General features: G+C 54.6%; 1 protein-coding gene across 10 annotated transcripts in view; it reads right to left on the minus strand.

Moving 5' to 3' along the window:
- Positions 1-13,107, minus strand: part of DCTN1 (dynactin subunit 1) — a 67,754-nt gene that overhangs the window by 8,622 nt on the left and 46,025 nt on the right. For 7 of the 10 annotated variants that reach the window (XM_053402241.1, XM_053402242.1, XM_053402243.1 and 4 more), the window contains 16 exons: positions 13,040-13,060; positions 10,995-11,186; positions 8,892-9,089; positions 8,289-8,493; positions 7,831-7,909; positions 7,174-7,333; positions 6,481-6,585; positions 6,043-6,234; positions 5,443-5,559; positions 3,785-3,937; positions 2,103-2,263; positions 1,822-1,990; positions 1,230-1,298; positions 705-767; positions 446-595; positions 167-328 (listed from right to left, as the gene is read on the minus strand). In XM_053402241.1, coding sequence (XP_053258216.1) covers positions 167-328; positions 446-595; positions 705-767; positions 1,230-1,298; positions 1,822-1,990; positions 2,103-2,263; positions 3,785-3,937; positions 5,443-5,559; positions 6,043-6,234; positions 6,481-6,585; positions 7,174-7,333; positions 7,831-7,909; positions 8,289-8,493; positions 8,892-9,089; positions 10,995-11,186; positions 13,040-13,060 — 2,196 coding nt within the window. The remainder of the gene's footprint in view (positions 1-166; positions 329-445; positions 596-704; positions 768-1,229; positions 1,299-1,821; positions 1,991-2,102; positions 2,264-3,784; positions 3,938-5,442; positions 5,560-6,042; positions 6,235-6,480; positions 6,586-7,173; positions 7,334-7,830; positions 7,910-8,288; positions 8,494-8,891; positions 9,090-10,994; positions 11,187-13,039; positions 13,061-13,107) is intronic. The other 3 variants (XM_053402236.1, XM_053402235.1, XM_053402233.1) reach the window with 1 other exon arrangement.

The raw sequence follows: 13,107 nt of genomic DNA on the forward strand, positions 1-13,107 counted from the left end.
GAGGGAGGATACAAGTGCAATAATCAATCAATCAATTAGTAGCTGAGTGTGAGCCAGGATTTAACCCTGCCAACCTGCAGCAGCCGCCCCCCCGCCCCGGTGATTCTCCAGGGGATCCTGCTCTGCCCACTGACAGACGCAGCCAAATGCAGCGGAGGCCCCTTACCTGCTCGCTGGCCTTGAAGGCCAGGTCTTCCAGCTTCACGGCCTGCAGACCCTCGTTCTCCGTCAGAGGGGCAATCATCTGAGCCCCTGCGGCCGCCACCTCCTGCAGCACAGCCACCACCCACGTCAGGTGCTTGCGGCAATCCAGCAGCGTGTCTGCGACCTGGGAGATCAGAGCAGGGTCAAGAGGCAGCCATGCGCTCAGCTTCGGGGAAGGGGGCACGTTACTCCCTCGAGGGGGCTGGAAGCCCAGCTCTCTGTCCCGGGCCGGGCGACCCACCTGCTGCCCAAAGCCGAGTGCTGCAGGGATGCCGGGGGCGTCGGTGCCAGGCATGCGGCGCCGGATCTTCTTGCAGAACTGCCGGATATCGCTGCAGGAGGTCTCCAGGTCCTTCAGGAGGATGGCAAAGTCGGACACCTCCTGCCCGGTCTGAAAGCGGGAAGAAGGGCAACGTCAGGACCCACGGCTGGGGCAAGCAGCCTCGCCAAGGAGACCCCCACCTGGCTGCCTCCTGGGGGTGGGGGGTGGATGGGCTTACCTGCAGGAAGGACCGCAGCCTGCCCACCTCCACACTCATGCAGTCCAAGGCACTCTGGGTGAACTGCAAGCAAGCAAAGGCACCGTTACCTGGGCCTGCGCAGGGCAGTCTATTCCTGCTGCAGCCAAGGCCTAGGAAGATGTGGCTTGGGATGGGGCCTGGGGAGGGGAGGCTGATTTTGAGGGGTTCTGAATACAGCATGGTTTCACTCCATGTTTTTTGTGTGTGATTGTTCTGAAACACACACAGAGGGAGAGAGAGAACTTTTTTTCTGGGGGGACGCATACCCCTAAACATTTTGTGAATTTGAGTTTGGCCTCATTGAGGAGAAGTTTTTCAATGTGAGTAGGAAAATGAGAGTACCCCTAAACGTTTTTTAAGAAAAAAGCACTGTGTGTGTGAGAGAGAGGGGGGGGAGCTGGAAGAGGCCAGGGTTTGAATCCCCCCACTGCGCCACGAAGCTCACTGGCGACCCTCCTTCAGCCTACGAGGAGACGGGGAGCGCCACGAACAACACCTGCTCACCTTGATGTGGTCAGCCAGCTGCATAGTGCAGTCCTCCGCCTGGTCAGCCAGATGGATGCTGTAGAGGTGCTGGAAGGGAGAGAAGGAGGAACAGTGAGGGGGGGCACCTCTGCTGCTGAGCTCCAGCTGGCTTCCAATCCCCCTCAGCCAAGGCAGCGCCAGAGGGCCTTGCCCCCCCCAACATGCCAGCCTTGCCCTCTGTTGATCTTGCCACCACCAGGAGAGCTGCAGCAAACACAAGGGCTCCACCCTCTTTCAAACCAGCACAGCAGCATGGCGGGACCGGACTCTGCAGGCAGCCCTCCTGGGAAGAAGGCCTGGCGGCCCTGGGCTCATAAAAGAGCCCAGCCGCTCCATACTCTCAGTCTTTTCCTGGCACTGGGGGGGAGGCACAGCCAGGGCTTGAATTATGGGGAGGGGGGAACAGCCCATTTACCTTTTGGGGGGGTGTGCCTGGCCAAAATTGAGAGAGGGCAGCCAGGAGGTGGGGCTAGAGGATTTCATGAAATGCCCACTCCCCCCCTTTCCCAGCATAAATCAGCGTGACGTGGGCTCCCCTTGCTGAGGTCCTGGGGGGTCAGGGCCCCCTCACCTGATAGTACTTGATGGCTTTGGTCAAGGGCTCGACGTTGACGGTCTCATCCAGCTGGTCCTTGTGCAGCAACTCAATCAGGAAGTCCAGGGACCTCTCGTGCACGCTCATCTCGGGGTACAGGGTCCCCACTTTCTTGTAGATCTCCACGCTGCATTTGTTCAAGGCCCTGAGCAAGAGGGGGGGGCGAGAGAGGTAGGGGCCATCAGGCTCAGCCAGGAGGGGGCACAGAAGCCACCCTCTCAGGGGGACCCCAGGGACCCCCGGGCCGGAGGACTTACTGCTCATATTTGTGCAGAGTGGCTTGCAGGAGGCTGAGGGAATACACCAGCCCGGCAGCAAAGCTCAGCTGCTCCCCTGGCGCCCCCCGGAGGCCAGCGCGCTCGGCACAGTTCTCGTTCAGCTCAAACTTCTCCTGGGCCTGCTTGCTGATCAGCTCGGCCTGTTCCAAGAGAGAGAGGGAGGGGAGGTGTCAGAGGTTCAGCGTGCCCCACCCCACTGCATCGCTCCAGTATTATCTCAGATAAAGGAAAGGCCCTTTTCACATGGTGCAGACCTAAAACTGCAGAGCTCCCTCTCGCAGGAGGCAGTGATGGCCAACAACTGAGACGCCTTTAAACGAGGATTCAAGCAATTCCTGGAAGAGAGGGCTTTTGGTGCCTACTAGTCTATGATAAACCTAGACATCATCTTAAAAAGCAGAGACATCTCCCCTCTCCATTCTGAAGGAAATCAGCCCTGAGTGCTCACTGGAAGGACAGATCCTGAAGCTGAGGCTCCAATACTTTGGCCACCTCATGAGAAGAGAAGATTCCCTGGAGAAGACACTGATGTTGGGAAAGATGGAGGGAACAAGGAGAAGGGGACGACAGAGGACAAGATGGTTGGATGGTGTTCTCGAAGCTATGAACAGGAGTTTGACCAAACTGCGGGAGGCAGTGGAAGACAGGAGTGCCTGGCGTGCTCTGGTCCAGGGGGTCACGAAGAGGCGGACACGACTCAACGACTAAACAACAACAAGTCTCTGCTCTGCCTCCACAGTCAGAGATACAAAATGCTGCTGAGTAATACCAGCTGCAGGAAACCACAGGAGAGAAGACCAAGCCTCCTATTTTGATGTTAGATGATGTGGTTGTATTATTTTGCTTTGTAAAATCTATTGGGTTGGGGGGGGGGTAGGATTAGAAATGCTAATTTATCTTTTCCTGCAGATAGTATAGCCCTGATTTGTAACTGGGGGGGGGGGAGTGAGCACCTGGTTGCTGAGAATTTGGGAGGATGCGGTATGTATGGTGAAATTAATTCACCTGTAAGATAAGGAGGAGAGTTAAATAATAATGTTTTTTTTAAAGTAAAACTGGTGTTGAAGTAAGTTTTATTCTGAACAGAGTCCCTTGTCCTAACTTAGTCAACAGGTCTATTCTGAGCAAAACTTAGTTTAAATACCACTTGATATATTTTTGTAATCTATTGCAATGTGAAGGTTGAAGGTTTTCTGCAACCATATATGCTACTGGGTAGTGTTTAAAAAAGCATACAGTGGTACCTCTGGATGTGAACAGGATCCGTTCCGGAGCCCCGTTCGCATCCTGAGCAGAACGCAACCCGCGTCTGTGTGTCTGTGCGTACGCAGGTTGCGACTCAACGCTTATGCGCATGACAACATTTTGAGCGTCTGCGCATGCGTGAGTGGCGAAACCCGGAAGTAACCCATTCCGTTACTTCCGGGTCACCGTGGAGTGCAACCTGAAAACGCTCAACCTAAAGCAACTTTAACCCGAGGTATGACTGTAAAAATGATTCAGGTTCAGGTGAGAAATTTCAGACAACGTAATTTTTTCCGTAGGAAACAGACTAGCAAAAACTTGATTATTTACTGACCTAAATCATTTGTGGTTGGCGTGTTTCTGTTGGAAAGGAAGACATGGCGACACTGCCCCCCCTCCAGTCGCTCGCAGCCTACCTTGCAGATGAGCCGTGGGATGAGCAGCAGCACCAGGACGCAGTCGTGGTCCCCGCCATGTCGCAGGAAGCTGTCCGGCATGAAGGAGGTGAGGAGAGAGACGTGGCGGTTGGCCTGGTGAACCTCCATCTGGCGCAGCTCCATCTCGATGGCCTGGAAGGGGATGGGGAGAAGCCCATTGAACACCCCCGTTCTCTGGCTCTCAGGGCTGCAAGCGACACCTGGGGGCGGCACCAGGAACACCTCCAGGCCCCACGTATAAGCGCGGCACAGGGGAGCGGGAACCCCACTGCAGTGATCAGGTGCGATTGCCATGAGGAATTAGAAAAAATATGGAGCAAGCCATTTGTGTCAGCAATGAAAGCATTGCGTTGACTGGGTTTGAGCCATTTTGATATGATTTTTCATCAATCCACGCCTCTGCATCCCTGTCCTATTTCTCTTGCTTGACAAGTCACGTACACAGCCCAGGAGGAGGAGTTTGGATTTGATATCCCACATTATCACTACCCAAAGGAGTCTCAAAGCGACTCACAATCTCCTTTCCCTTCCTCCCCCACAACAAACACTCTGTGAGGTGAGTGGGGCTGAGAGACTTCAGAGAAGTGTGACTGGCCCAAGGTCACCCAGCAGCTGCATGTGGAGGAGTGGGGAAGCGAACCCGGTTCACCAGATTACGAGTCCACCGCTCTTAACCACTACACCACCAGTTGCCAGTTGCTTCATCAGGCATCCTCAGTGCATAAAGATTGTAGGTTACCTTGATGTAGTTTAATCTTTAGATAGATCTTAGGGGCCAGGAAGAGAGTTCACAGGAGATGGTGAATACTTTTTCCTTGCCATCCTTCCATCCTCTCCTGTTTACTCCTGTTTATGGCCTTCCTAAATGCATTCCTCTTCGCTTCCTCTTTTATTTACTCTGAATTGCATATGCATGCTCAAGTAGGAAATTAGCTTTTTGTAGTTTTAACTTTAACTTTGTCCCCATGTGGGGTTTTTTATGAAATGCTCAGAGGAAATCTGATTGGTACTTCCGAACACTTTACACAGTGTTCATAAGAACCAATCAGATTTTGTGAATAAAACGACCCGGGCCGGAGAGGAATTATTATTATACGCACTCCTCCCAGAGTCTTGCTGGCTCAAGCCTCTGTGTGTATTTTATTATCAGAGTCCAATCCTTCCTTTACTTTGGGAAGGCCTCACCCCACAAAACCCCTCGACTCTCCGAGATGAGTCCCACCGCTGCTACTCCACCATTTGTGCCAGTGGGGCTTTGCTCTTGACTCCACAAGCGCGTCGGAGATGAGCCTGAAGGTGTTCCAGGAGCCCTGGCAGGCTACCCTGAACATGTATTTATTTGTTTTACTGATATCCTGCTGCAACCTAGTAAACTATTCTTGAAAATACAAGCATAATTCAAGGTTACTATTCTAATCAGAACTGGTTTCTGAAAAATCAAGTCTGAACTTTCAGGTTCACAGACTTCAGAAAACAGGTCATCTGTCTGAACTGAAACTATCTGTAACATTTTTTGAAGCACTGCTTTAAGACTAGCTCAAGAGTGTCTTCCTGGCCCCAGCTCTTCAATTTCTAACATGGGTTTGTTTGTCCCGTCCCCCCCCGGCCTATCCCTGCTGGTCTCCAGCTGAGCATACCTTGGCGTGAGCTTTGGTCTCCGCAAATTTAATCTTGAAGTCAAACATTTCAGGCGGAGGCTGCTGCTGCCTCTCCACAGAGGCCTCTTGCTGGTTCATCAGCTCCCGGTTAACATCCTGGAACAGGGAGAGCAGGAGTGAGGCATGCTGGGAAGACAGTGCTGAAGGAGGAGGAGGAGGAGTGCATGGCTCAAGGGGGAACCAGGAGAAGCCCCAGAAACCCCAAAGGCACCTGAGGGGGCTAAACGGGAACCGGAGAGGGAGAGAGCACATATAGGTGCATAGAGATTTTGTGGCACCTTATCGCCTCCTGGCCCCAGTGCAGGAGATGTTGGGCCTGAGGGGCAGCCTGGAAAGAGGAGACCCATGTGCGGCCCCTCCAGTTCCTGTTCCACACAAAGCTCCTTGCGCTGATGCTCGCCTGTCCCTCTCATGCGCTTGGAAGCAAAGTCTTGCCCTTGCACAGACATTTTCGCTGAGGGAGGAGGCCAGGTGCTCTCCAAACGGGGCAGGAGCCCGTCATCCCTCCCGCAAGGCTGTCCTCCATCACCCGAGCCTGGCCTGCTCTGCGCCCCGCCTTCCTCCCCCCACAGCAAGCACCTGCAAGTGCGCAGTCAGCTCCCGATACTTCTTGATGGTCTGCTGGTAGTCGGCCACCGTCTCCTGAGCCGCCTCCACGCGCTTCTCCGCCTCTCGCACCCGGGCAGTCGCCATGTCCAGCTGCTCTCGCAGCTCCAGCTCTGTCTCCCTGGCGTTCTCCTGCAGCTCATCGTTCATCTCGTTTATGGCTTCCTGGAAAGGGGGGAGGGCGTGGGGGGGTGAACATGGAGGACGCAACAGCAGGAGGCCCTTGGTGGCCAAAGACTGACTGACCACCAGCAGCGACAAGGATGAGGAGGGCACCCCACAGCCCGCCTGTGGGCCACGGCAGCACCTGGGGAGAGACATGCAAGAGGCCCCCACCCCCTCTTGCCACGAGGCAGATAAAACAAGAGCCAGCCCGCCCCCCTCCCTGCTCCTCCGCCCCCTCAATCTCACCAGGTCAGAAACCGTCTCGCGAAGCTCCCGGACCTTCTCCTCCAGGTCCAGGTTCCTCTCGGTCAGCGTCTCCACCATCTCCTCAGCCCCCAGAGCAGCATCCACCTGGGAGAAAGGACACAGGGTTGGGCCCAGACCTGGAGCAATCGGGGCACAGGCCCCCCCATCCCAGCCCCTGCCCTGGAGAGAAGAGGGAGCCCGGCCCCAGAAACCAAGGCTGAGCTCTGACCATTGTCACCTTCCTTATTATTGGTTATGCTTGTTAGTCAACTTTTCTCACAGAGTGAAGCAAGGCAGCTGGCATTTAAAAGCCACTAAGGGCAACCAAGACAAAACAACCCACTGAAATGGATCTTAAAAGAGAGCAAAGCCTCTATACTCAAACTGCTCCTTTGTGAGCATCCCTAACCTTCCAGAGCTGACATGCTGAGGGGGCTTTTCTCAGCAAGCAAGGCAGAGAGTGCAAAAGCTCAACCAGTCAGCCTGCAACCGCGTCTGGTTGAAACTGCAGGTGTTGAATGCTCCTGAGAGGCCATAGTACTTCACTTCCCTGTTTGGGATTCTGGCCAGGAGTGGAAGCTCCCCACCAGGCCTCCAGCCCACCCCCTTCTCCCCAGCGACCCCCAAGCGCAGCTGAGCACAAGGCTTGGAGGGGACATCAAGGCGGGGCTGCCTGGCCCTGGGCGCACATGCCTGCTCCTTCAGCTCATCGATGGTCCTCTCCGCCTGCTTCAGCTCCTCCTGAAGCTTCTCCTTCTGTTGCCGCAGCGTCTCCAGCTCCGTGTTCTTCTTCTCCATGTGCTTCTGGAGCTTGACGTGCTCCTGCTTCTCGGAGGCAGACAGGTCCCGCATCCTGCCGAGGCCAGAGGGGGAGAGAGAGGGCGGCTCAGAGTCATGCGCCCCCGGGATAAGAGGGCAGCAGAGCCACCCCAAGGCCCTCCCAAGCCAGACAGGGAAGGAGGAGCAGGACGCTGGCATGGAGAAAGAGGGGGAGGCACTGCTAGAAAAGGCTTCTCCCCGCCCCCTGAAGTATCCTCAGACAAGCCTGGGCCCAGTTCATTCCCCCCCCCAAATGCTTTTTATTGAGATTTAAGAACACCAAGTAGGATATATGTAATATGTAATAAGATTTGATGTTTTTGTTGGTCGGTGTTGGTGTGCCTGGGCCCAGTTCAAAAGAGAGAAGCTTCTCTGGGAGTGGGTCGCCTTCCTTGGGCAACAGAAACAGCTCACGCCACAGACCCAGGAAGGGTGGGACAGGATCCTGCCTTCAGAGGCTGCAGGAACCAGGACACCGGGGGGCGGTGTGTGCCTGACGTGGAGGTGTGTGTCGCATGCTTGTGTTCTTACCGCACCAGCGCCTCCTTCAGCCGGCCATTCTGCTCTTCCAGCTGCTTGACCTGGTAACTGGAGGCAGCGCCGTCAGATCCTAGAGAGGTGGGAAGGAGCATGTGAAAGCCCGACCGGATGCAGCTGGCACAACTGACTCACTGGCAAGCAACGGGCCGGCCTCTGGCTCAGCAGGCAGCCACCCCACTCAGCCTATGGGAGGAGGGGCATCTCAGCTGCCTTCCTGCTAGGAGGGCACCCAGCGCCCCTGCTCCAGGCCCTGCTCAGGGAGTGTGGCACCTCTCCCAAGGATGCAGCCAGCCGGGTGAGGCCCTGGGAGAAATCAACCCTTCCACCGCTTGGAGAGCTTTTTCTCCCTGAAAGAAAGGGCAGGGCAGGCTGGGCCCAGCCACCCACCCACCAAGTGAGATGCCAGTGTTCCTGCCACACCCCCCCCCCGGAGCCCCCGCCGCTCTCACCCTTCTCCTCGATCTCGTGCTTCAGGATCTCCAGGTCCATGGTGAGGTACTCCACCTTCTCCTTCAGGGAGTCCACCTCCTGCTGCAGGGACTCTGCCCGCTCCTCGGCCATCTCCTTGTCCAGAGTGGCCATCTCGATGGCGTCAGCCGTGTCAGCCATCTCCTCCATGTAGCGCTCTTTGGCCTCCAAGGCCTCTTTGGCTTCCTGGGAGGAGAGGAGACAGCTGGGCCTGGCCGGTCGTGCGGCTCCCACCCTCAAGCCACCCTGGGTGCCCGGCCCCCTCAAGAGACTTCTGCCCGGACGGCATCTCAGGCTAACGGGCCAAGTCTTGGGAAAGGCCCTCTGAAGAGCAGCAGGGGAAGGACCAAGCAGAGCAGCCCAAATCTGAGGGATGCTGGGGAAGGAGGGTGTGTGGGCTGCTTGGGCTAGGAGGAAGAGGCTTCCCCTGGAAGGAGGAAGGAAGGCTTCCCCTGGAAGGAGACCCCCTGAGGCTTCCAAGGCCTGGCATGGACCAAGCCCTGCGCTGCTGGGTGCCCCCCTGCCCCCAGGCAGAGCTCCCCAGTTCCCAGCATGCTTTGCAGGCTGCCCATCTCCTCTCTCACCTTCTTCGCCTCCTTCAGGCGCTTCTGGAGCTCGGCCTGCTGCTCCTGCATTTTGCTCTTCCACTCCTGGACCTGCTCCAGCTGGATCTTGTACTTCTCCAGCTCCTTCAGCTTGGCCTTGTCCTCGTTCCGCTTCATCTTGAGGGTCTCCAGCTTCTCCTCCAGGTCTCGCACCTGGCTGCGCAGGTTCTCCTCCTCCTGCAAGGCAAGGAGGCTCCCACAATGAGAAGCCACACCCTGTGCGGTCAAGCCTGGACCGCCAAGCAGGAAAGAGCCACCTGGCTGGCACCAGGGGAGACCTCCTGCCACATCACTGCTATTTAACCTGCAGTATCCATCTGCATAACATGACCTGGATAGCTCAGCTGGTTACACCAAGGTTGCAGGTTTGATCCCCGTATGGGGCAGCTGCCTATTCCTGCACTGCAGTGGGTTGGACTAGATGATCATCAGGGTCCCTTCCAAGTCTGTGATGCTTTGCAGTTTAGCCCTAATAAGGCAATTCTCACGGAAGGGCTGCAATGCCACCTCCTCTCCACCAGGGGGCACTTCCTTCTGCCTCCAGGGTCTTGATCACAATCCCTGCCGTAACACAGAAGCACCAGCCTCTCCTTGGAGCATGAAACACTCGCATAGCATTAGCAGAACGAATGCACTTTCCTTTGAAATGCAATGTTCCACCTTTCCTTTCCAGGCTTACAAATAGTTATAGACTTTCAAAGTCTGTGTCAAGAACGGTAACATCCAGACAATGTCACGTGGTCCTGCAACTAAACATTGCAGAGAAGCCCCCCAGTTGTCAAAGAAGGAAGGGGAGGGCTGGTCCCCAGAGCAGGGAGGGGGAACTTGCAGTCTGGCCAAATCTGAAGGGCCACCACCATTATCCCCTGCTGGGAAATAGGGGTCAGCAAACTTTTACAGCAGGGGGCCGGTCCACTGTCCCTCAGACCTTGTGGGGGGCCGGACTATTTTGGGTAGGGGGGAAATGAACGAATTCCTATGCCCCACAAATAACCCAGAGATGCATTTTAAATAAAAGGACACATTCTACTCATGTAAAAACACGCTGATTCCCGGACCGTCCGTGGGCCGGATTGAGAAGGCGATTGGGCCGGATTCAGCCCCTGGGCCTTAGTTTGCCTACCCATGGAGACTCTCCACTGAGCTCAGCCCGGCGCTGACAATGCCAAGGATGCAGGCACCCCCCCCCTAGGGGCCACCTGCCTATTCCTACATTGCAGGAGGCTGAACTAGATGACCCTCAGGCTCCCTTCCGACTCTACTATTCTGTGGTTCTTTTGAACACATTCACAGCTTAGTCTCAGCTGTCCATCTGTTCAGCAGGAATAATATTTCTCCAAGTCAGAGGGTTGCTGTGAGAGAGCACATCAAAACTGAAGAGCAATTTCAATATCCGTAACAGCGCATGAAAGCTTGGGAACTCTGAGGACAGGTTCTGGGCCCACTGGACACCTTGAAAGCCCTAAACGGCCTCAGTCCAGAAGACCTGAAGGAGCGTCTCTACCCCCATTGTTCAGCCCAGACACTGGGGCCCATCTCCCAAGGGCCTTCTGGCGGTTCCCTCACTGAGAGAAGCCAGGTTACAGGGGAACCAGGCAGAGGGCCTTCTCAGTGGTGGCGCCCGCCCTGTGGAACACCCTCCCACCAGATGTAAAGGAAATAAGCAGCTATCTTCTTTTTAAAAGACATCTGAAGGCAGCCCTGTTTAGGGAAGCTTTTAATGTTTAACAGACTACTGTATTTTAATACTTTGTTGGAAGCCGCCCAGAGTGGCTGGGGAAACTCAGCCAGATTTTTTATTATTATTATTATTATTATTATTATTATTATTATTATATTTGTAATTTCCCGCTTTCAGGAGATGCCAGCAACAAGGGAGCTCCAGATTACCGCGCTACGAGGGCTGCCTCTGATGAATTTGTGCACACAAGGAGGGCTGTCAGAGGCTCTTGGCTTCGAGGCCAGTGGGATCCCAAAGCTCACCCTCCCCGCTCATCCCACAAACCCCAAGTTGTAAATGGCGGGAAAGCTCAGCAGAGCCAATGCAGCCTCCCCCCAGAAGCCGCCCAGGGGCCCATTTACCTTGGTGGGTGACAGGATAGATGGCGGAGCCACGGGAGAAGTCAGTGACGGCGTGGGAACCACGGGAGCAGCCAGAGGCGTCTGCGCAGGAGTGCTTGGCTCACTGCTGCTCATCTCGCCGGCCGAGGCAGAAGCTGAGCCCGAGAGCCCCGTTGTGGCGCTGGAGGCTGCTGAGCTGGCCGTCCGGGTGGGCTGCAAGGCCGCCATTGGGGTGGAGAAGGAGAAGAGGGAGGAAAAGCATGTTAGAAGGACGCTGGCCGTGCTGAGCCCATGGGCTGCTCTCTGGGGCAATGGCATTGCACAACCGAAACGGCAGATCTCACACAGCTTCTGCAAGATACACACAGGGACTGATGAATCCAGGAATCTGCAGGAGTTGGAGTAGATTCTGGCACTTAAGGGCAATGCAGAGGAGAGGGTGTGTGTGTAAAAAAAATGTTACTTTGACAGCAAAACTCCCAATTATTTTTTGGAAGCCCTGCTTGACTCAAAGGGACTGGCTGTGGTGAAGGTGAAAGCACTCTGTACCAGCTCTGGGGTACTCTCTTAGCCATTCCTATTTGTATCCCAAGGATGAAACTTGGCCTTAAAATCAAGACACCGCCCTGGTTCAAATGGAACCCTGACACTGTCAAGGGAAGGGTCATTCCAAGCGGCGCTTGCAGAAGGCACTGGGGTGCTCTCACCCCTGAGAGCTCTGCAGCCTGGAGTCCTGCTCAGCCAGGCTCCCCTGCAGCGGGATGCTGGCTTCACAGCTCGTCTTTTATTTTATTTATTTCATAAAATTGATAAACCATTTTATTGTAAAAAAAAAAAGGGGGGAGGGCAACCTCAAAGAGGTTTACGAAAAGATAAAACAAGAAAATCAAGAAAAACACACTTTAAAACACAAAACACCCCAAAGTTAGAATACTTTCAGCTTTTAAAATTACCCCAACTTTCTAAGCATCTGGGTCTAAACAAGACTGGTTTTGGCAGGTGGCGAAAAGGGTACTGTGAAGGCACCTGCTTGAGCTCAACCGGGAGGGAGTTCCAAAGTGCTTGTACTGCCACACTAAATAATCAAGTTATGGCAAGCGCAGAACAGGCATTATGTGGCACCTGCAGCGGTGCCACTTCTGTCAATCAAAGCGGCCGAGGGGCAGACATGGGGCTTTGTGGGATCTGCTCCCACGCCTGCCTCCAGACAGGCCTGCTCTGCATTTGCCCGGTTGGCTTCTCTGGGCCCAGGATGGCGATATGGGTGCACATTCCTGCTCACATTCCAAGAATCTGCTGGGAGAGCACCTGAAGGCCCACATGAGAGGGAGGGGACAACGGGCAAGTAGAAAATAAACCAAGTCACTGTGTCCAGATAGCATACACCAGAGAGCCCCCAAAATGTGAAATTACTGTCTATCAAACTATGCCTTTTGTCACTAAAATTGGGCTCCTTGCTAGAAGATGAGAAAGACTCATGCCATGTCATATAATAATAATAATAATAATAATAATAATAATAATAATAATAATTTATTTATATCCCACCCTCCCCAGCTGAAGCCGGGCTCAGAGCGGCTAACAATAAAAGTAACACAGTTTACATAAAATCACAATCAATTAATTAAAATACATTCTAAAATCAATTCAGAATCAAATCAATTCAGAATCAAATTAATGGCAACCATGGGCTAGAGTTCTGTGAGGATTACCGAAGGAGAGAGGGGGTCAGGCTGTGCCTTGGCCAAAGGCCTGGTGGAACAGCTCCGTCTTGCAGGCCCTGCGGAGAGATGTCAAGTCCCGCAGGGCCCTAGTCTCTTGGGACAGAGCGTTCCACCAGATCGGGGCCACAGCCGAAAAAGCCCCGGCTTTTTCATTTGCATTATTCATTTTCATTGCCCCATGTTTCTCCAGGGAGCACCTGTGGTTCTCCTGCCCATATAATCCCCACAGCAACCACGGAGGTAGGTGAGGTGCCCTCCCTCCCCCGCCACAGAGGAGAGAGGTTGTAGCAAGGGTCAGCTCAGAGGGGCCTCAGACCCTTCAGCAGCCGAGAGCATTCTCACCTTGGGCCTCCTGGTGGTGGTCTGGAGGCCGGCAGGAGCAGAAGGCAGAGGAGGAGGAGGAGGAGACA

This window comes from Podarcis raffonei, chromosome 9 (assembly GCF_027172205.1).
Source record: "Podarcis raffonei isolate rPodRaf1 chromosome 9, rPodRaf1.pri, whole genome shotgun sequence".
In the NCBI taxonomy this organism is placed as follows: Eukaryota; Metazoa; Chordata; class Lepidosauria; order Squamata; family Lacertidae; genus Podarcis; species Podarcis raffonei.